General features: G+C 45.3%; 1 protein-coding gene across 1 annotated transcript; it reads right to left on the bottom strand.

Moving 5' to 3' along the window:
* Nucleotides 1-10382: 10382 nt before the first annotated feature.
* On the bottom strand, nucleotides 10383-21485 carry LOC117039066 (carbonic anhydrase 15-like). Its single transcript, XM_033136106.1, has 7 exons — nucleotides 21398-21485; nucleotides 20558-20788; nucleotides 19472-19632; nucleotides 15592-15684; nucleotides 15075-15141; nucleotides 13051-13217; nucleotides 10383-10780 (listed from the first exon to the last, which is right to left on the bottom strand). The coding sequence occupies exons 1-7, from the start codon at nucleotides 21483-21485 to the stop codon at nucleotides 10568-10570; spliced, it is 1020 nt and encodes a 339-aa protein (XP_032991997.1). The 3' UTR covers nucleotides 10383-10567.
* Nucleotides 21486-22510: the final 1025 nt, after the last annotated feature.

Genomic DNA, 22510 nt, shown 5'->3' with positions numbered 1-22510 from the left:
TAATTCGTTCTGCGAGTGCTGTCGTCTAGCGAAAATTTCGTCTTGCGAAGCACGGACGGGGGAAGAGCGGTTTGACGGGGGGGGATCGCGAAAAAAAATTGTCTTGCAAGTCGCGCCCATAGGGAAATTCGTCTTGCGAGTCACCCTTTCGTTAGCGATTGCCTTTCGTCTAGCGAGGCATTCGTCTAGCGAGGCATTCGTCTTGCGAGGTACCACTGTACTTGCACTTTCTGGCATGCTTTCGAACTGCTAGATGGGCAGGAGCTGGGACCAAACAACAGGAGCTCACCCCGTCACGGGGATTCGAACCGCCAACCTTTGGATCGGCAAGCCCAAGGCTCTGTGGTTTAGTCCACAGAGCCACCTGCGCCCCCAATACAAAATTATAACAATACAATCACACATCAACAGTTTAAAAATTCCTCCAAATCTCTGGACTTCCCACCTTCCCCTCCATGAGTCCTATTGTTAAACCTGTTCTACTGCATCTTTTTCAATAGTCCATGATTTATATAACTCCACTATCTCCATAGTACTTGCTACATTACAAGTGTTACAAATATCATAACTGGAGAGAGACCTGTTAGAATGTAATGTTAAAGTGCTGTCTAAAATGTACAATATACTATTGGAATGGGAAACAAAGGATGAACAAGTAAAATCCTCAATGATACATTGGGCAACAGACATTGGTCATAATATAGAGTTAGAAGCATGGGAACGATTGTGGAATATGGATAAAAATTGTCAGCATGTTATGGTTTAAGAGAAAATTATATGAAAATGATATATAGATAGCCCCAGCTAGCATGGTCTAGGGGAGATGGTGGAAGTTGTAGTCCAGCAATATCTGAACTGTACCATGTCAACTACCTCTAATCATCCCCCCCCACCCTAACCCCCCAAAAAAACAATTTAGGGCTTTTCTTGGATTTTTAAAGATATATATATATATATATATATATATATATATATATATATATATATACATCCTACATGCAGCCTGAGTCATATGCCAACCCTACTCCTGATTGAGGAGCAGTGCTGAATTTATGTAGGCTAAGTAGGCTGAAGCCTAGGGCCTCTAAATCTAGAGGGCCTCGCCAGCCTGCCCACTCCCCAGTGCCACAGTCTCCCCTCTCCCAAAATTGCAAACCCAAGACTTCATGCGAGGGCAGGGCAACTCAGTCCCAGCAACTATTAGACTCAGGGCTAGCCAGTGGCGCCCAATTTGAAGCAGTGGGGCGCAACTTGAATTATTTTTTTTATAGGGCCCCAGTTCACAGCCAAAGTCTGCAAGATCTTAGAGATATAAATAAAATCCATCTAGATTGCCCTGGTGTGGGGGCCCCTTTAGGAGCAGCCCGCAGGGCCCAATTTGGCCAAATTGCTCCAATTTCCTTAAGGTCAGCCCAGATGAGACTGTGTAGGGGTTGGACTGACAAGTCCTGCACCTTCTAGATCCCTGGTGTCACTATTCAGACTCAAGGACTTGCTATGGAACTAGGGGGGGGGGCACTTATTGGAAATCAGTTTTGTCACCTCTCCCCCCCAAACCCCGAGACAATGAGCCCAGCCACCTTTTATTCACAGTCGCATAAGCACTACACTACAGCGTGGCCATAAACCTGTACGTTCAACCGCTGAAATATACACCCAATATGTAGCAATGGAGATTTATGTTACTGCTTTATGAACAGTGCAAACTGGTGTGGAGAACTGAATTTAAGGATTGGTAAAATGAGGAAACTGGGAGAAACTGAAACTGACAGGTTCATTTGTTCATCCTTAGTAACCCCAGGCACACACATAATTGGAGTTTTGATAACTTACTGGTACAACATGGAACATTCAAACAACGGGTGCTGTGATATATGGATAATGCATAATTTCAGTGTGAGATCTGGGGAGGGGGAAAAAAACAATGAACTGTGAGGGGCCATCATCTGATGCAAGATAAAGGAAGATGCATTTTCATTCGTCAACGGGCGTTGAAGCTCTGGGAACAACTGTCTAGTCCATTTCTGTAACCCTATCATAGAGCACGTTACTGTGTCACTGTCAATATGTTTCTGTTGCATCAATTAGGAGTGTTTGAGAGCAGCTGGGTGAGTAATAGATCATCGGGAAATTTCTGGCACTCTTGACAGAACACACAATGCAGACCTAATAAATCAGGGAGGTTGTCTGTTAGCAAGCATAACTGCTTTCTGTAGATTCAAACTAACAATGATGGCCAGTATCGGCCCTTGAGGGATTTGGATTATGAACAATTACATCAGCCCCTACACAGGCGCTTTGGAAATCCGTAGCCCTTAACATGTCCAGCCCAACTTATTATCAGAGGTTTGGGCCACCTTGCAACAGTTTTCCCCTTGCTATCAGTGAACCTTTCCTGCCAACACCTCCCACTTCTGAAATACATTTAAGGGATCTTCGCAACAAGTGGGTCATCTGTGTACAGGAAAACTTTGAGCAGTATATTGAGTTGTTCACATATAACGTCCGGTGAGTGCATAGTCTGTGCATAAATTTAGCTGACCTGAATACATAAGCAAACACTTGTGTGTAGAGAGACAGACAGCTTGGACCTGGGTTCAGTGTAATGCATAAACAAGTCTTGTGTTACCCATACAAAGGAGGAGGGAACCAGCGATAAAGAAGGCTCACCGAAAACAGGAGATGCTTCATTGATAAGCCTGGAGGCAAGCATCTTTATTTTCTGCCAGGATGCAGGGGAATTAGTGTTTCCCATGACTCCTGATTAGGGATGGGGGTGGACCAGAAGTGGGGACCAATGACAAGGAGTCCTCACTGAGGTCAGGAGAGACCTTGCTATTAAGGTCTGGAGGCAAGCAACTTTATTTTCTGCCAGGATGCATGGGAATTGGTGTTTCCCATGTCTCCCAAATTAAAGATGGAGGGAGAAAGTTGATTTAGTTCATGTTTGGGTTGTTAATTATGTTACCATTACGTTATTCCATTCCATTCATTTTAATGCAAAGAAAACTCTATGCAAATTAACAGGGGCAGATACCATCAACTATGTCTCATTTACAGACTGAAAACAACAATTGGGTTGATTTTGCTTCTGGACATGGGACAATTAAGCGGACATCCGCAATTACCGCCCCCGTTAACAGTTCTTTCGGAATTCTCCTTTGAGTGCGCAAATATACAAAGCACGAACTGCTCGGAGAGCTTCTTAACTTTGACAAAATAGTGTGCTCCCCGCCTTCAAATTTTCCTTCCTGTAAGAATCAAAGACTTCATCAGTTGGTTAAGATCTGACGCATTGGGACAAAACACCCCCACCAGTCGTCAGAGAAGACACAGTCATCTCCCGCTGCTTATTCTTCTATACAGTCAATCTCGTAACGATGCCACTTCAATCATTTCGCCGGGAAGCTGCTGGGACCGGCAGAGTGACAGGTGTTCGTTCGATGGCTTCGAGTGTAATTGAGCTGCTGTGTTCCCGCAATGAAGGGTGTGCTTCGGATCGTTGTGAATCGTATTGATGGTTAAACTGGCAATTTACAAACTCTGACACAAATAAACACAGTCAACCCTGTCTCCCGCACACCCCACAGATCATCTCCCCCCACCCAAGCCCACACTTTGCTGATGCCTCATCACACCCAACAATTCAGGTGACACCCCATCTGCACATCCCAGAAATACCTGAATATATTTTTGTTCCGACAGGCTGTCCCAACTGGATGAATGGGTCTTTACCATGAGTGTCCGCTCTTTAGGGTTTCTGTCTCGATTTAAATATATTTTCTGCTTTTGATAACCTTCTATGTAAATTACTCAACTTCAGGATCTTCAGGACAGATCCTGAAGTTTTTCTTCAGGACAGATCCTGAAGACAGATCCTGACAGATCCTGATATGTAAATTACTCAACTTCAGGATCTTCAGGACAGATCCTGAAGTTGAGGCTCCAGTACTTAGGCCACCTCATGAGAAGAGAAGACTCCCTAGAAAAGACCCTGATGTTGGGAAAGATGGAGGGCACAAAGAGAAGGGGACGACAGAGGATGAGATGGTTGGACAGTGTTCTCGAAGCGACTGGCATGAGTTTGGCCAAACTGCGAGAGGCAGTGAAGGATAGGCGTGCCTGGCGTGCTCTGGTCCATGGGGTCACGAAGAGTCGGACACGACTGAACGACTGAACAACAACATATGTAAATTTGCCTCGAATTGACCGAAGGGTGGCAAGGCAACTTAAGGATATGCAGATCCCAACACATGCCCCATCTGCACTGTATGTTTAAAGCAGTTTCATACCACTTTAGACAGTCATGGCTTCCTCCAAAGAAATCTGGGAACTGTGGTTTGTTCAGGGCTCTGAGAGTTGGTAAAGGTAAAGGGACCCTTGACAGTTAAGTCCAGTCGTGAACAACTCTGGGGTTGTGGCGCTCATCTCGCTTTACTGGCCGAGGGAGCCGGCATTTGTCCACTCCACAGACAGTTTTTCCGGGTCATGTGGCCAGCATGACTAAGCCGCTTCTGGCGAAACCAGAGCAGCGCACGGAAACGTCGTTTACCTTCCCGCCACAGTGGTACCTATTAATCTACTTGCACTTTTTGGCGTGCTTTTGAACTGCTAGGTTGGCAGGAGCTGGGACCGAGCAATGGGAGCTCACCCCGTCACGGGGATTCGAACCGCTGACCTTTTGATCAGCAAGCCCGAGGCTCAGTGGTTTAGACCACAGCGCAACCCGTGTCCCCTGAGAGTTTCTAGGGAACCACTATTCCCTGAACAAAGACCCAGAGTGGTTTAACAATTGTTCCTCTTCCTATGGAACTTTGGGAACTGTGAAATTATAATTCCTCATTTAAATAGCAAAAGTGTACATATTTTTAGCAGAAGGGACTCTTTGTTAAGGGTGATGAGAGTTGTTAGGAGACCCCCTTATTCTCTTCAGAGAGCTACAATTCCCAAAATCCCCTGGGAAGAGGGGTTGATTGTTAAACTTCAGAATGGTTAAATAAGTAATCCCTATTATTCTCCAAGGCCCAATCTCACCCACTCTTGGTACGCTGCTGAACTTAGAATCAAGGCTAATAGGCCAAAGATTTTGTTAAAAATCAAAACAACCACACACAGCAGACGTCTAATTTGCAAGAAGCATGTAGGTGTTTTGCTCTTCTATTATGCACATTGAGATCCAGCTGGCCTCTTCTCAAAGCTAATTTTGGAACAGGAGAACTTTCTTTGTCGGTGCTAAATTTAAACCTGCAATTAAAGAGAACAAAAGGGGGGAATTTCAGTGTCTCCTTAACAGGTTTGCTATTTGCAGAAGAGCTCAATTTCCTTGGGTTTCTGCTTTCCTGACAAATGATTTTTTTTGGGGGGGGGTGGAGGTTTGCCTATTCTATCTGCTTTTCTTAATGGGATTTTCCTCCTCAGAGCTCCTTTGAAATTTAAATTGGAGGGAATGGCAGAGTCGTGCTAAAAGCCCCAGGAGAGGAGTGGAGCGGAAATCTATGCAGCAGGCCTAGGGAAAGTAAATAATGCAAACTTCCAGTGGTGCAAATTGGAAAGGAAAGTGGATTGTTACCAATGGGATTCGCAGCAAAATGTTGTGACGCAAATTGGTGCCGTTCCGTGTCCCAGAGACCCTTTCAGACCCTCCCAGTGTCCCTATTTTCCAGGGGCAGTCCTAGATTTACAGAAGCCGTCCCAGTTTCTGATTTGATCCTGGAATGGTCCGCTTTTCCTTAGGATGTCCCTGTTTTCATTGGAGAAATGTTGGAGGGTATGGACCCCTGAGCCAAGGAGAGAACTAACTATACAGCCTTCAGAAGACCTCTGAAGGCAGCCCTGTATAGGGAAGTTTTTTTAATGTTTAATGTATTATTATGTTTTTACATATGTTGGAAGCTGCCCAGAGTGGCTGGGGCAACCCCGTCAGATGGGTGAAGTATTATTAATTTATTATTATTACTATTACTATTACTACAGTGGTGCCCCGCTAGACGAAAATAATTCGTTCTGCGAAAATTTTCGTCTAGAGGGTTTTTCGTCTAGCGAAGCGGCAATGCAAGCCGCGCTTTCGCTAGACGAAAAAGAAAAAAAAAGACGAAAAATTTTCGTCTTGCGAGGCAGCCCCATAGACTTTTTCATCTTGCGGGGCAGCCTCCCGTTAGACGAATGCCTTCGTCTAGCGAGTTTTTCGTCTAGCGAGGCATTCGTCTAGCGGGGCACCACTGTATTTGATAGGACAACATTCCATAGCCAATGAACATGCACAGTCTTCATTTGGCTGGTCTCTCTCTCCCTCTCCCCCCCCCCCTTGCTTGGTACTTTCATATTTATCTCTTTGTTAGATTTCTACCCCTACCTTTCCTCCAAGGAGCACAAAGGTGTTGGCATACATGCAATAAAAACGACCCCAGCAGGGACCCTAAAGAGTGTGGGGATCAGAGAGAAAGGATCAGGCCCTTTTGCTCACTCCCGTCCTCGTTTTGCTTCCCTGCTCCAATTACCAGCTCTAAGGGAAAGACTTGATCGATCCTCTTCTCTGTAACTCCCCATTCTAACCTGGGGCAAGTTGTGGAGTGGAACGGGGGTGACAAGCTAACAGTGGCAGCTCCATCTATTTGTCACGGCTCTGCTAGCATCGTATTTCAGTCGCTCTCAGCCTATAATTAGTTCCTTCTAAAGGACCATCAATTGATCATTGCTTGGCTTGACAGAGCAGAACTTCCTCCAGGCAGGAACAGAATAAGGACGTAGGAACATAGGACACTGCCAGATACCAAGTCCAACCAGTTCAGGGTTGTCGACACAGACTTGCAGTGGCTCTCCAATAATTCACACGGGGTTCTCTCCCAGCCTTGCCTGGAGATGCTGGGGGATTGAACATGGGACCTTTTGTATCTAAAACCTGCTCTCTACCACTGGGCAGAGGAGGAATGGTGGAGACCGCCTCCCCAGCCTAAACTTCCAGAGAAGAAGACAGTTCAAAATTACAACAGGGGTTTTTGAGGGAGGTCACAGCTCGGAGGCAGATGAAGGGGAGAGCTGAGAAATAATAGGAGAGGAGGAAGAAGCAGCACCAGAGGGGGGACAGCTGACAGACACAGTGTCTTTAGAAAGCATTCCAATCCTTCCCCCATCCCAGAACCCAGCAGGCATTGAAAGTAGGAGAGCAGAGAGCTCAGAGGTAGAAGGCACATATCAGCACCCGTAGTGATGACGCATGAAAGGAGAGAGGGAGGGGCACTCAGAGCAACACCATTATTCCAAGAGGCTGCATTTCTAAGCCTCTCTCTGTGAATATTGAATAAAAAGCAGCTGGTAAGAACTTTCCTTGTCTTATCCATTCCTGACAACCTACTGTGGAGGTTGGATCCTCTGACGCCTGACAACCACTGAGCTGAGACTCGTGGATAGGTACATATGTGCGGATACCAATATATAACTGAGATGGGTCTCCTGATCTTGAAGGTTTTACCAGGTGAGCTATTGTCCTGGGATAGGGATAGAAGTTCTTCTCTGGCCACCCACTTGCCCACCCTCCCTGGGCTCACAGCATACTGGCCGTCCTGATGAAATAGGACTTGCAACTTGAGGCTGCCGCTAGCGCAAAACAGAGTAGCTCAGCTGCTCCCTAGGGCACATGTCCTCAAGACACCACAGTCTCCACTGACCTTCCCTCCAAGGAAACTGTTATAAGAATTTTAAGGTCTCAAATATAGAATAAATATTCATAAATGCACACATATCTAAATATATGAACCATGTGCCTGAAATAGTATGGGAGAGCAATTCTGGAGCCATTTGACTTTCCCAATGACCTCTAATATTTCTCTGCAATAAGGGAGGCAAATGGGGAAAGCCTTCCTATTGTCTTTTCGCTTGCAAATCCTGTCTTAAGGGCATGTTTGTGTATGAATAGGATGAGCCTGTGACCTGGATTCAGGAACTAAAGTATTATTAACCATTACAAAAGAATGGCCAGGCTGCCCAGGTAATGCAATCAGTGACCATTATCAGGTAGCCTGGCAAACAGGATTTCTGCTGTAGACCGCCTCCTCTGCTGTAGATGGCCTCCTTCTGTGATGTATGTATGATGTTTTGGGGGGTGGTCTTGGGCTACAGGTTGGGCAATTTCAAAAGTCTATATAAGGGCTTGTGCACCATTGTTCAGGGTTCTCCTCCCTCCTGCGTGTGGTGAGTGGGGACCCTGTTGCAACAGTTCCTTGAATAAAGATCAGGCTTACTAGCCGCTTTGCTTTTCAGTTTACTCTGGTTGGCTTCTGTTATTTCTCCTACCGACAGGGAACCCACTTAAGGACCCTATATGGGCTCTGGAATATCCCATAAGGGAAAAGCAGCAGTTTTGGTTTTTTGGTTTTTTGTTTTTTCTTATAACAAAACTGAACCCTGGGAAAGCAACCCAGCACCATGGCATCTTTCGCTACTTGGAGATTGCGGTGGGTACAACACTAATGGAAAAAAATAACTGGGTACTGAACAAAGGTGCAAAAGAAAAACTCACACCCCAGTTAACAGTGGCCCATAAAAGTACGCTTCCTGCAGAGTCAAAAGAAGGAAAAAACGCAACAGAAACTGACTTGGCTGAAGCAGGCCACCAGGAGTAAAAGAAAAAAGGTTTTTCTAATCTAGATTTTAATTTTAAGGAAATGTAGTTAGAACTCCCTATTAGCTGCTAGCCTTCTCTCAGAGACTCTTTTTAAACTAATTCCAAATATGCTTTGTCAAAGAACTCACACTCCCACACTCCCCACACCTCTCAGCTCCCAAAAACTCCCTACAAGAAACTGCTTCTCAGAGTAATGCCCACGCTTCGGGTAATTAAGAAAAAAAAAACACCGGCACCTGTTTCTTCTGTTTCTTAAACAGACAGTACTGACATCAGACTGGCTCAGGTGCAATTTTGATCACTCAAATAAAACCCAACGAACACTGCGTTCTTAAGGTTTGTTGCCTTATTGTTCATGCGTGTGCATTTTGTGGCATGAGCGCTTGCGATGGAAGTGTGGGTGTATCTAACAAGGACTTCTTCCACAACATCAACAGGAAGGGGCTGCCCAAGACAGATAGCGAAGCAGATATTTAATATTTTGGATTGGGAATGAATGGGACAGAGGCCTCCCATCATGGAAAAACTAAGAACTCTGGATTTATTCATTATAACTTCAGTTTACATCGTTTCAGCTTTTGTTTCACCTTGTGCGTTATGTTCCCTCTTCCCTAAAGCAGATCACGGCATGGCAAAGTGGAACGTTTGGCACAATTCTATTCCCAAGGCTGCCCTCAACTTGGTGAGTCAATTGTGGGGCTGACGCTATCAATTTCAGTGGAACTATACACAACTTGTAGATTGAGGTGTGTGTCTTATAGGCTAGACCAGCCTTCCCCCACTTTTGGTTATTGGATGCTGATAGACTAAACCCCCCATCATCTTATAATAATGGCGCGTCCCAGCTAGGGATGATTTGGAGTTCTAGTCCAGCAACATCTGAGCACCCAAGTCTGGGCTAGATTACTTTTCCAAGACTAACAACAGTCAGGGGGGGAATTAGGTGCAAGTGACGCTATTTCTGTACCGGGGGGGGGGGGAGTGTGCTGAATTCAAATATCAAGGATGCTAATTTTTTGTTGCTTAGGCACTTGGCCGCCATCTTGAAAAATGGCCACCAATATTGCCGTTTTTGGTTTCTGCAAGTGGTCTATCAAACCTATCAAGTGTTTTTTTTTTCCCCCATCTTGAATATTTTGCAGCTACCTTCACAAGGATTACAGGACATTAGCTGCCAGCAAGGCAGACCCGGCAAATGTCTAGCAACTCGGATAATGGCAAAGGAACCAAATGACAAGGACAGTGCGGCGGCTGGAGCATTTGCTGAAGTGAGATCATCTAAAAACAAGTTGGACGCAGTACCTTAACTGTGGGGCTCCACACAGGGACTAGCTGACCTAATCCAGTTCTGTCCCCAAAGCGATTCAAGGGCAGGACTAATGTTTAATTAGAGTTTTTTGAACCCTAAAAGAGCACCTTGCTATATACATAAGTTGCCTCTACATATTCAGCCCAGTACTAATGATATGCATGAAGCACCATGTGCTTTCTGGAGGGTATATCAGAGAATTTTGATAACTGTGTCACAACTTTTGTGATAACATAAACAGGCCACCTTTGCCAGAAAATGCAGAAAGATTAACAAAGCTGCCTTCGGGCATCAGAAAATTTGGCACCCTACATTAAAAAAAATAAAAAATCAGCACACTTTTTTTTGCTAAGAAACACCAGTTTGACTAATTCTTCAGCAATGCCAACAGGATTTCTGGAGGCCTCCTCGGGATTTTGAGCCAGTCTATTAACAGGATGAAAGCACCTTTCTCCAAAAAAATAAGCAAAATACACTCGTCAGATGTTGCATTCTTTTCTTGTTGCCAGTTTTGTTCCAACTCATTCAACGTTCAGATCAGTGGCTAGAAAAGGATCACAGTGAAGAAGCATGGATATGAAGATGCCACGAAGCCATCATCAATCGTGATTATTGAACTGGATAGTTGGCCGAGACACTTAGGAGGGGCCAGAAAGCTGGCCAATCAAAACAGCCAAAAACAGAGGGAAGAGATGATTGACAGCCGGCGGGGAGCCGCGGCTAACGGTGGCGTCTCTGGAAGCGTAGACTTTGCGACCGTGAAGAGGCTGCGGTGGGCGGAAGTTGTTGGTCATTTTCAGGGAAGTTGTTCCAGCGCTTTTGTAGTAAAGGGTGTTGACAAATGCATTCAGCTAAACAGAGGAATGAGAGAATGGTTTAGCAGTTACAGTACTAGGGTCTAGGTGCTGGCATGTATTCATTTAGAAAGATTTATAAAGCGTTTGTCATATGACGCTGAATGTGGAAAGTGTCAGTTTGCATTTCTTAGTGCAGAAGGCATTGATCTGAGATCTTTCCTATTCTAATTAATTCCAGAGGGTTCTGGAGGCCTCTCTGAGTGAAAGAAACAAGCAGAAGGTTCCTGATGTTTGGGTTATTCCTTCAGAGAAGCTGAATACAGCTGGCTTAAACTGGTTCCATTATCTCTTCTGTCAAGGTCATGCTAACTATGATAAGCGGCCAGAAGGACCCTGGGTTTCGCTTTTTCTTTCTATCTCTTTTCCTTCTGGTGTGGTGTTCTGTACACAGCATGCTATAGTTTAGACTTACTATAGGTTATTGTAAGTTTAAGTTAAGTCTGCTACAACTGGATTTCTTATGGACAGTGCCAATCCTGAATGTATTGGATTTGTGACCATTATGCTCATGTGCCTTCAGTAGCAGTAAAGCTCTGCTGGGTGAAATACAATGGCCTCTGGTCTATTTTTTGGGAATCCCGCAACGGGTTTAAGTTTTTACTCTGCTAACTATACATTGGAATCTGCCTCTGGATCAATACTGAGTACAATTTCAATGACATATACCAATATATCACGACATATACCAATATATCACGATGACTGAAATAGGGATGGGGCTCTGTAGGGGCATGAGCCAGCTTCACGGTTTTCCTTGCATAGTGATTTTTGCCGGTGCCTGCTCTTGTGATTTGCTACCCCCCCCCCTTGCATGAGGCAGTAGAGAGCGGAGTCGGCCAAGTTAACAGGGGCAGCAGGAATCAAGAAAAGCAGTAGCCGGCTTCAAGGTTTTCCCCATGCTGTGATTTTTGCATAGCACGCGCTCACACATTGTTATTCACAATATATTGGCAGGTCAAAAATTATGAAACCAATAATAAGGTTACCAGATTTTTTTTTTCCAATAAATCCGGGGCACAATAAATAGATAGATAGATAGATAGATAGATAGATAGATAAAATTCGGGACATTGATGCTGCAGCGATGGTGGTGGCATTGGAGCAGCCACCGCCTTGACCTCAACCGCCATGTTTTCCCTTCCTCCGAGGCTTTCTACCTCCTTTCTCCATGAGCCTGGGCAGTCCCTGAGTTGTTGGTTCTTTGGTGGTGGTGGTTGTGGGGAAGCGGTGTGCAGTGGGTCAGGCATGGAAGGCGGAGAAGGAGGCTTGGGCAGCGCGATGCCTCCCTTCCCATCGGAGCAGCCCCAATCCCATTCCTACTTGCGTGCAAGCAGGAGAGGGTGGGGATCCCTCAGTTGGGAAGGGAGGCTTCCCCATTGCCTAACTGAGAGATCCCTGCCCCCTCCTGCTTGCACACAAGCTCTGATGGTGTTATGTACTGAGTTGAATAGGATCCAAAATGCAGCAGTCTGACTGGTCCCAGAACAATAGGATTGAGATTGCAGCAGTCTGATTGGTCTGCAGGAGCCACCCAATCCAGCTCCAGGTGGAAGTGAATCCGCACTCCGATTGGCACACAGGAGTATCCCGGAATTAGCCAATCACGTGGGGCCCATTGTGTAAATAGTGTATATAAAGCAAACGTTTTGGGGGAACTGTATTCCTCACTACTATGAGCTGAATAAAGAGCATGAAATTCACACTGGACACACTGGAGTATATTTCAGATAGGCAGCAGGAAGCCTTCCTTCACAGCTTAGTTGCTGGGGAGAGGGAAAGTGGAGGCAGCCGAGAAGCTGCATCTTAGAGCCCCTGAACCACCATCATATGGGGACTTCCAAACAGCTCCTGAAGCCAGCCAGAGCCAACTGCTCCAGGCTGCTGAGACTGCCGCTGCTGCATTTCCCAAGGACGTTAGATGAAATCCGGGGACATTCCGGGGATGGAATTTCTCTGGGGACTTGTTCACAAATCCGGGGACTGTCCCTGGGAAACGGGGACGTCTGGTAACCCTAAGGTCCAATAACACAATATGGACTTCAAACCACTGTGGCTGACAAGGACTGTGTTTTCGACTGACGGAGGCAGTATTTCTTTGAACACAGGATGCTCGACTAGATGGCCATTGGCCTGATCCAGCTGGCTCTTCTTGCATCATTTTAGATCGGCAGCCATTTTTGTTTTTCGTAAGCCACAGCCTTTTTCGGCTAAAAGGAGAAACAAGAGCAACAACACACGGACATAGAAATGTTTGGTTTTCTCACCTGTGGCTTGCTGATTGGGATGTTCTCTTCAAACACAGTCCATTGCACCACTTCTTCGCAGTTTGGGGTGGTGAGGGAGCCCTTGTAGCGATAATATTTGGAGAGTAAGTCCATGTTGGGGAGGAGGTTGCTCAGAGAAAATGTAGAGGCCAACTCGACATAATCCTCTAAGCAGAGAAACAGAAACAGAGAACTGGGGTGCGAGGAAAGGAAATGAGAACTCCATTTCGAACGGAGAACATACAGAAATGCATTGCCGTAGGGGAAATTGCTTTGCTAAAACGTGCCCGTGAGGGAAATTTGCACTAAGACCCTGCTGGATTTTCATGAGCACTTTTATTTATTTTTTAAATGAATTGATGTGAAGAGGAAACATAAGACTACAAAAATGAGCACTCACACTTTACATTGTGGGTGCCCTTTGCGGGACCGCGCACGGTGCTACAGTTCCCAGGGAACTTAATGGCAAACAGGGGCTGGCCTGCCTCTCAGTGTTATTATTTGGAGGTTCACTCCCAGCCTCAGTAGTCAAGTTTCATTGCTGGGAGATGGGGCCAACCCCATTTATATATAGGGGGTGGAGATGACAGTAGCCAGGCAGTCGGCTCAGGAGATTCACCCACCCTACCCTCCCTTAGTTTAATGTTTTCTTGTTTGCAGGTTAACTTTTTCTTCCTGTTTAGCGGGTGCTGCTGCGGTCTTTGACTGGTTGCTGTTGAAGGACCGGGAAGAATTTCCCCTTCATTAGCAGGTTTTGTCTTCCTGTAGCAATTCGGCACGACTTTGGCGGTTTATGGCCTTGGGTGGAATCCTTTAGTCTTTTCTTCCCTATAATGGAGGGGCATGAAGTGGTGACTCACCAACCCCCAAGGCATCGATTCCGGGGTCCCCTCTTAAAAGGGGTTATATAATAGGGGTCACTGGCCATACACCGAAAGGTTGTCAGTGAACAACCTCGTGTGCAGGGATGTGGGCTGGGCTGCCTGCGTACACTTACGTCTCGCAGCGCCCCCCATATCCCATTTACCCTGATGTTCCCCAGTTGGGGGGCTGGGAGGGGTACATGCCCAAGGCCTAAGCCAATGTCTTCCTACATTCAGAAGTTTAATAAAGTTGTGGCCTAATATTAATTCCATAACACGTTGTCAGAGTCTTTATTCCTTTCTTATGATCCCTGGGAGCTGGGGCTGTCGCTGCCTGGTCACACAATAAGAAACTGAATTTCTGGAACAACAATGGGGTATCAACTCCACCTACGGCATGATGGTTAACAGCAACAACCGGGGGAAAGAAAGACATAACATATTACAAGGACAGGAAGAAACAGCACGGACAGAATAATTGCCACGCACAGGAAGAACGAAGATATAGCTTCAGTTCCTTGCTTGTAGCTTTATAAATCATTTAATGTGTCAACATGAATAGAAGTTATGAATATTGCAGTTGTTGTATAAGGGATTGTTATTATTATGACCGGAATGTAATGGGAATTAGTAAGATTTTGGAGCGCAGAGATAAAGCAAATAATCAATTCATCAAATCTAGCACATGGAGGGCCACTTTGCCATCATCATCATTCTTTATTCGACCGTCAGTCAGAAAAGATACATTTATCCATACAGAATTAAAACATCTAAAGGAACTTTAGAATAAAACATAGCCAGCACTAACATGAAGCTATACAGATAAACCCATGTCAATGCAATCAAACGGCCACTTTACCTAAATTATATAATTTGGTATTTGAACAATTGGTATTAATAATTGCATTATGAATTGGCATTGTTATAATGAGGCTATTACTGGATTGTAAGTGAAAACTATTTAAAAAATGTTATTGAAAAGAAAAGAAAAGAACCTGAAATTGGTAGATTCACCCAAACTTACTGGCATGTTGCTTTCCCTTAGGCAATAATCAATTGGTACCAAGCACTAGCAAGATCCCCAAAAATGTACGGTGTGCATGTGTCCCTGATTCCCCAAATCCAAGCATTCTAAAGGATTGCCTGAGGCTTGATGCTTACCTGCACGAGTGATATTCCTCAGGCCAGTGACGATGGTGTTGTAATTGGTATTGTCGGCATCAGATACCTGCAGAGCAAAAATCTAGTATGCATCTTTGGCACCTGACCCATTGCAAATTCCCTTCACCCTCAAGCTGTTATCCCTCCAGCATCAAGCAGACAAAGGATAAAGTCTCCTCCCCACATTGTAAACCTGGCCTCCAGAAACCTTGTTTCAAGTACTTACTTCACTTAGAATTGTGCGAATGAACCTAAATTATGGATGGATGGATAGATAGACAGACAGATAGATGATAGATATAGATAGATAGATGATAGATATTGAGATAGATAGATAGATAGATAGATAGATAGATAGATAGATAGATGATAGATAGATAGATAGATAGATAGATAGATAGATAGATAGATAGATAGATATAGATAGATAGATATAGATAGTAAACATATATGAATGTATGTGCATCTGCTGTAGGTACTTTAAATAACATAACAGCAGCTGCTTCTCATGAGATACCTTAAACAAGAAGCTCAAGACAGCAAGTCCGTTGGGGTGCCCTTTGGCTTCTGTGATGGTTTTGTACTTGGTATTCATGTGAACAATGTGGAGCTGCAGAAAACAAAACGAGAGTTATTCAGAGCAACTTTGGGGGTATTCATTCACTGGCAGACTTTGAAGCAGGGGAGTGGGGTCAACTGGTGGATCCCTGGGTGACTTGTCACAGATTGACAAGGGGTTCCGATTCCCAATTTGCTTAACAACAAGCGGGACTTTCCCCCGCCTAAATCCGGCAGCTGAAATTGAAAGAGTTGCCCAGGGGGTAATTTTGTCTCAAAAGAATGCGAACTCAGTCTTGAAATCAAAGTCAAAGGTCTAGAACAGATAGAGTTGCCATATTTCAAAAAGTGAAAACCAGGACACCCCAAAAGCGTGCAAAAAATTGACTCGCCTAAGACCCAGGACAAATCCCCCCCCCTCCCCTGGACATAAATTACACCTTTGAAATCCCGGTGATGTGGACTTATGGCAGCCCTGATAACAGAGCTTTCCAAAGCGTGTGTCTCGACATTTGTGTGTTGGCTGCAGTGTGTAGGTGCGTCGCACAAACACTCCCCACGTTCCTCCTGTGGGATGTAAAAAGGACAGGAGCAGTCAAACGCAACTTTTGCTAGAGTAGACATAAAGGTTGTCTCAGTCCTCCAGCCAGAACTTCCTGCCTTCCTGGACTGAGACAAAACTCCCTTGTATGTAACTTGAGATGGGTGCGGCCTCTCCTTGAAGAACCACAGGCCGGGCCTCCATTTTGTCTCTTCAGTCTTCTCTCTCTCATTGCCATCTTAACAGCAGCATTACTAAGATGCACCCTTGGCTCTAGGCCAAGAGAAGAAAAGGGGGACTTTCTCCCGTAAGGAGATAGTCACCACATGTATACTGTTTAGTAACTTTTAAGTCTGCCTCTGGGATCCTTTGTGTGAACAGATGATTTCTTGTGAGTAAACGTTTTATACTTTACTGAAGACTGTGTAGTGTCTTATTAAAAGAGGAATTAAAAGGGGAAGACACCAGGATAATATTTCTAATGACTCTAGCGAGTCTGTGCAAGCTATCCGCTGTGTGTGTGCTAAAAAGGGAATGTTAACTCTGCAGATATTATAGAACTTGTAAACACAAGTTGGGACAGGATATCTTAAACAATATATCCTCCCCTACATCCCTTAACATTCCCACACCGCCAAGGGCTGGAAAGGGGTTTGCTCCGGTTTGCTAGTAAAACAGAACTACTGCGTCGCAAAACAATGCGTGTCTAAAACGTGTGTCATCAGCATGAAAAGTTTGGAAAGCTGTGGTCTGGAATGTGCTCCAAAACACCCTATTCTTTCCTTCTAACTATGGTTACACTTAAAACACTATTTAGTAAGACTACCAAAAGAAACTTTGCCATGGCCACTGTGATATCATTAGACTTGTCATCCAGAAGATATTTAGTATAGTAGGCTTCAGATTTACCCGGCCGATTTGCCAGTAGAGGTTTAATCAATAGATCCCTAGCTTGCTCATATTTTCCATGATGCAATCGACATCCTGAGAGCATACACAGAGCCTGTTCTGATAAGGGATACCTCTTAGTCTGCAGTTTAGCACTTCTGATGGAAATACATTTAATCTGGCTTTGGTAAAGAGACGCCGATAAATTGGTACAGACAGATTTCTAAGATATGCAGGTATCTGAAAATCGTACCCGTAATGAATTCCTACTGCATAACATGAGATTGAGATTGGAGATCGCTATGTGATATGTCCCAGAGCCTTTGCCTCAGAGATTCAAGGACAGTATCATAGCCCAGATGGTACAAGAGAGAAGGTGGCATTAAGACTAAACAAATATTGTCTCGGTCTCCCTCTCCCGAGGGGTTGTATTTATGAATCTGCATTTTATTCTGAATCTATATTATGGGATTTTTGGCCGCAATAAAGATTATTATTATTATTATTATTATTATTATTATTATTATTTAGTATTCACAGAGAATCCTGGGAATGGTGGTTTGTTAAGAGTGCTGAAATCACAGAGCTGCAACTCCCAGCACCTTTAACAAATGATAGTTCCCAGGATGCTCCATGACAGCGAAAGGGACGTCATGGTATGAGTGTGTGGTTTGGATGGGACCCCTACTCTCGCTACTTCCACTATCTCTGCGGAAATGCTCTGTACGTCATTTTGTAGACCGATCCCACTTCCATGGCACTATTATGGCATTTGACATGCTGTCCTCAAAATGGCCGATTGTAGCTCTGAGGTTAAAAACAACAACACCCCAGTATATTTTTACAACCTGTTTCCATACTCTGTATTTAACAGTTAAAGATAATCGAAAAGATAGGACTAGTTGCCCATAATCATCCCAGAGTCTTTTTTTCTTTTAATAATAATAAAAAAGAGAACCCTTTCATGTCATCCACATTTCAACTATCATGATGAATGGCTGGTTTGTCCATCGTTTAGCAAGATCAAAAGGTAGAAACCCCAGGGGTCTTGCCTAATTAGTAGCCTCTTGCTAAATATAATACAGAGAGCTGATTTAGGGTTATTCACTGTACACCATTTAGTGGAGTGGCTGTTCCCTATTCCAACAAACAATATCAGAACCTTGTCTCCACTTCTACCCTGAAGGTTGGAGACAGATTAGCTTCTGAATAGATCAGTCTTGGAAAACTGGAGGTGGTGTGGTTATTATGGGGGTCATTTCAGGCACTGTATTTCTTGATTTTATTTTATTGTACTGCCGTATTTTTGTTTTGTTTTACACGAACCTCTTTGAGCACAGATGTACTTGGGGGAAACGTGGCCCACGACTGTGATTATGACTAAAAACACATTCTCACCCCAGATTTGCAGCACAATTTTTACTTATGTCTTGCATTTATATATACACACACCCTTTTCCTCCAAGGAGCTCAAGGTGGTACATGTGGTTTGTCGTTGTGCCCCCCCCCCCATTTTAAGCTAAAAGCAACCGTGCAAGAAGGGAGGTTTAGGCAGTGACTGGCTCAAGACTACCTGGTGAGTTTCATGGCTGAGTGGGGATTAGAACTCAGGTCTCCCAGGCCCTAGTCCAACACTCTAACCACTACACCACACTGGCTCTCGCAAGGATACTGCTTCAAGCAGTCATGGCTTCCACCAAAGAATTCTGGGAAGTGTAGTTCGTTAAGGGTGCTGAGAGTTGTTAGGAGCCCCCTATTCCCCTCACAGAGCCGCAGTTCCAATAGTTACCTGGGGAGGTTAAAAAAGGTAAAGGTAAAGGACCCCTGGACAGTTGAGTCCAGTCAAAGGTGACTATGGGGTTGTGGCGCCCATCTCGCTTTCAGGCCGAGGGAGATGGTGTTTGTCCACAGACAGCTTTCTGGGTCATGTGGCCAGCAGGACTAAACCGCTTCTGGAACAACGGGACACCGCGACAGAATCCAGAGTGCACGGAAACAATGTTTACCTTCCTGCCACAGTGGTACCTATTTATCTACTTGCACCGGCATGCTTTCACACTGCTAGGTTGGCAGGAGCAATGGGACAGAGCAATGGGAGATTCGAACCGCTGACCTTCTGATTGGCAAGCCCAAGAGATCAGTGGTGTAGACCACAGCTCCACCCTGGGAAGAGGCAGGGATTGTTAAACAAGTCTGAGAACTGTCGATCTGTGAGAGGAACAGGGGTCTCTCCTAACAACTCTCAGCGCCCTTAATGAACCTCATCTCCCAGAATTCTCTGGTGGATGCCATGACTATTGAAAGTAGTACCCTGGTGATTTTAATGTATAGTGTGAATGTGGCCTAGGCGTGCCCTTTTCAATACCGCACGACATTGCTAAGAAAATCAAAGTTGGGAAGCTCAATGTACCTCCATTGGGTACTGCTGACCATCAACGGTGTGCTCTGAGCCATTTCGACTGAGGTCCCCCCAGTGGAAGTGGAATTGCAAGGCCCGGTACGTGTCCTGAAGTCCTCCTTTGGTGATGTTAATTTGATCTGCAGCAGATGCTCCATCTAGATTCATGACAACTGCCAAGGAGGACAGGTCAAAAAGAGAGAGTTCAGAGACAGACAATACTACGCTAATGCAACACAAGACCACAGAAAGGTCCTCTAAACCTGCATTAGAAAACACTTGGCCCAAAGTTATTTATGTATGCTATTACTGCGGCCCATGCTTTGTTAGCCCAAAAATGGAAAACTAGCGAGGTCCCAACCAAAGAAGAATGACAACTCAAGTTGAAAGAATATGTGCAGCTTTGTAGACTTAACATACAGAATAAGAGAACCAAAAGAACATACATTTAGAGAAGATTGGGAAAAGTTTATTGAATATATGAGGGGAATTGTGTACACTTGAAAACGCTGGCAGCATTAAGATAAATTCAACAGTGTAAATAAATTTTGATGGGTGTAATAATGGAATGCTGAATGGTATAGTTTCTGTAAAATATGCAGGGATTTATGATATGTAAAATGAACTATGGAAAGAGGAGAAGGGAAGTCACTGATATTTTAAGGATGCAAAAATTGAGTACTTTAAATTGTAAAACAGAATATATATATATATATATGTGTGTGTGTGTGTGTGTGTGTGTGTGAAAACACTTGGCCCGTATTCACACCAGACCTTTAAATCACTCTGATGCCCAGTCAAACAGTCATGGCTTTGCCCAAAGAATTCTGGGAGCTGTGGTTCAGTTTAGGAGACCTCCTATTCCCCTCAGTTCCCAGAGAAGCAGGATTGATAGTTAAACCACTCTGTTAATTGTAGCTCTGGGAGGGAATGAGGTATCTCCTAACAACTCTCAGCAACCATAACAAGCTACAGCTCCCATAATTCTTTGGGGCAAGCCATGACTGTTTAACGTGTTCTCATCGTGCTTTAAATGTATGGTGTGAATGTGGCCTTGGAAAGCATCTCCAGAAGAAGCTGTGTCCTCTTCATGCCCACCTGAGTGTCCATCGTTCATCAGTCTCCACCTGCCAGGAGGCGCCTGGTCGTAGCCTTCAAACAAGATCTCGTCGAGGTTCCTGTCTCGTTGAGTTTTCCTTCTGTCGATGTTAATGGGCGACTGGTTCTCTCCCCCACAGATTGTCAAGGTGTCCTTCCAGTGCAAAGGACCTAAGGAGAAGGGAAGAGTGAGGTAGAAAGGAAGAGATGGGCCTGAAGGCAGGTGAAATCCTTACTCTACAAAGGATGGAGAAGCAAAGCTTCTTGTTGGAAGGAAGGTGAGGGAAACCTTTGGCCTTCCAGGGACAACCTAATCACTGTAGTCCATTCATTGGTAACCTCAAGGCTGGATGACTGCAATGGACTCTATGTGGGGCTATCCCTAGGCCTGTGCAGAATGTGATTGTCAGGGACTGGGCAGAGGAGGAATGGTGGAGACTGCCTCCCCATGCTGACCCCTCCAGGGAGGAGGAGGAGGAGGAAGAAGACAGTATAGATTGACAACAGGGGTTTCGGGGAGGTCACAGCTCAGAGGCAGATGAGGGGGAAAGTTGGGAAATCATGGGAGAGCCAGAGCAACACCTAGCTGACACCTTGTCATTCAAAAACATCCCTGGCCCTCCATCTCCCAGAACCTGGCGAGCCTTAAAAGTAGGAGAGCAAAGAGCTCAAAGAGCGCATGTAGCAGCACCCGTAGAAGTGACAAATAAGGAAGTGGGAGAGACGGAGGGTGGAGGTTTACTCGGGACAGCACCATTATCCAAGAGGCTGGGTTCTATAGCCTCTCTCTGTAAAGATTAAAATAAAAAAGGATGGTAAGAAACTTTCCTTGACTTATACTTTCCTGAACAACCAGCCAGGAGCCGCTGACAGCATCCTGACAGTGATGGCCATAAGGGGGCAGCTGGCTGAGTCCTTGTGACACCATTGTTCAGGGGCGCCGAGTAGTGAAGGCCAGGGGACCTGGGCTCTCCAAAAATTTCAAATCAGAGGGCCGTCCGCCCCCCAAGTTCCACAGCAGCCATGCGCGCAAACCACAGGGTGTGCTCGCATTACGCAATCAAGCCGTGGGGCATCTGCATGGCACATCAGCATGCCCCGCAGCATGCGCCAGTGCCGTCAGCGCACTGCGGCCGCGGCAGTGGCAGCAGGTGATGCATTCCTTGGAGTCCACATCTGCTTCCCCCAGGAATCCTGCTCTCCCCTCAAGGGTGGACCGGTCCTGCATGGCTGGAACGAAGGTAAGAGTCTCATCCGTTGCTCTCCCCTCTTCTTCCCCTGGCCCCACCACTTAGCACTGGCATGCGGCTCCTGGAAGGTTTCCCAGAAGGGAATGCGGTCCTCGGATTGGAAACGGCTTCCCCCTGCACCTGAGTTAAATGGAGGCTATTTGTATCGATTAAAATCAACACCTCCGCCAGCAAACCTCTGCTATGCAGATGCCTCAGCCAACATGCTCATTAGTCTCTCTCTTGTTCCTTCCTCGCCTCCCGCCGCCAACGGGAGATGCCCTCTGGCTGAGCTGACCTTCATTAATAATCACAAAGCAGGGCTTTTTCTTATTTATAATTCAACAGGGTTTCCTCGCCGGGCCTATCTTTAGTCTGACAGGCTAAACGAGCTATTTTGGTGAGCATTACAGCCTCTGAAGGCCAACAGCAGATTCCATTCCAAATTCCTATTTATATTCACCTCCTCTCAAGGCATCCCTGGATTGGCTACAGCTCAGGGGCAGAATATATACATATATTGTGTGTGCACAGCATCCCTACTTTACAGAGGGCTGTTATGAGAAGGGATGTAGCTCAGTGCTGGGCATCTATCTTGCATGCAGAAGGACTCTGGTTCAATCTGCATCATATTTAGGTAGCACCTCTTGCCTGAAACCCTTAGGTAGGATGGACCAGTGTTATTTTTCTCGAAAAAGGGGTGCCAGAACTCACCAAGGGAATG

This window comes from Lacerta agilis, chromosome 17, assembly GCF_009819535.1.
Source record: "Lacerta agilis isolate rLacAgi1 chromosome 17, rLacAgi1.pri, whole genome shotgun sequence".
Taxonomy (NCBI): Eukaryota; Metazoa; Chordata; class Lepidosauria; order Squamata; family Lacertidae; genus Lacerta; species Lacerta agilis.
Note: the sequence above shows the minus strand (reverse complement) of the source record. Positions and strands in the feature narration are given on the sequence as shown.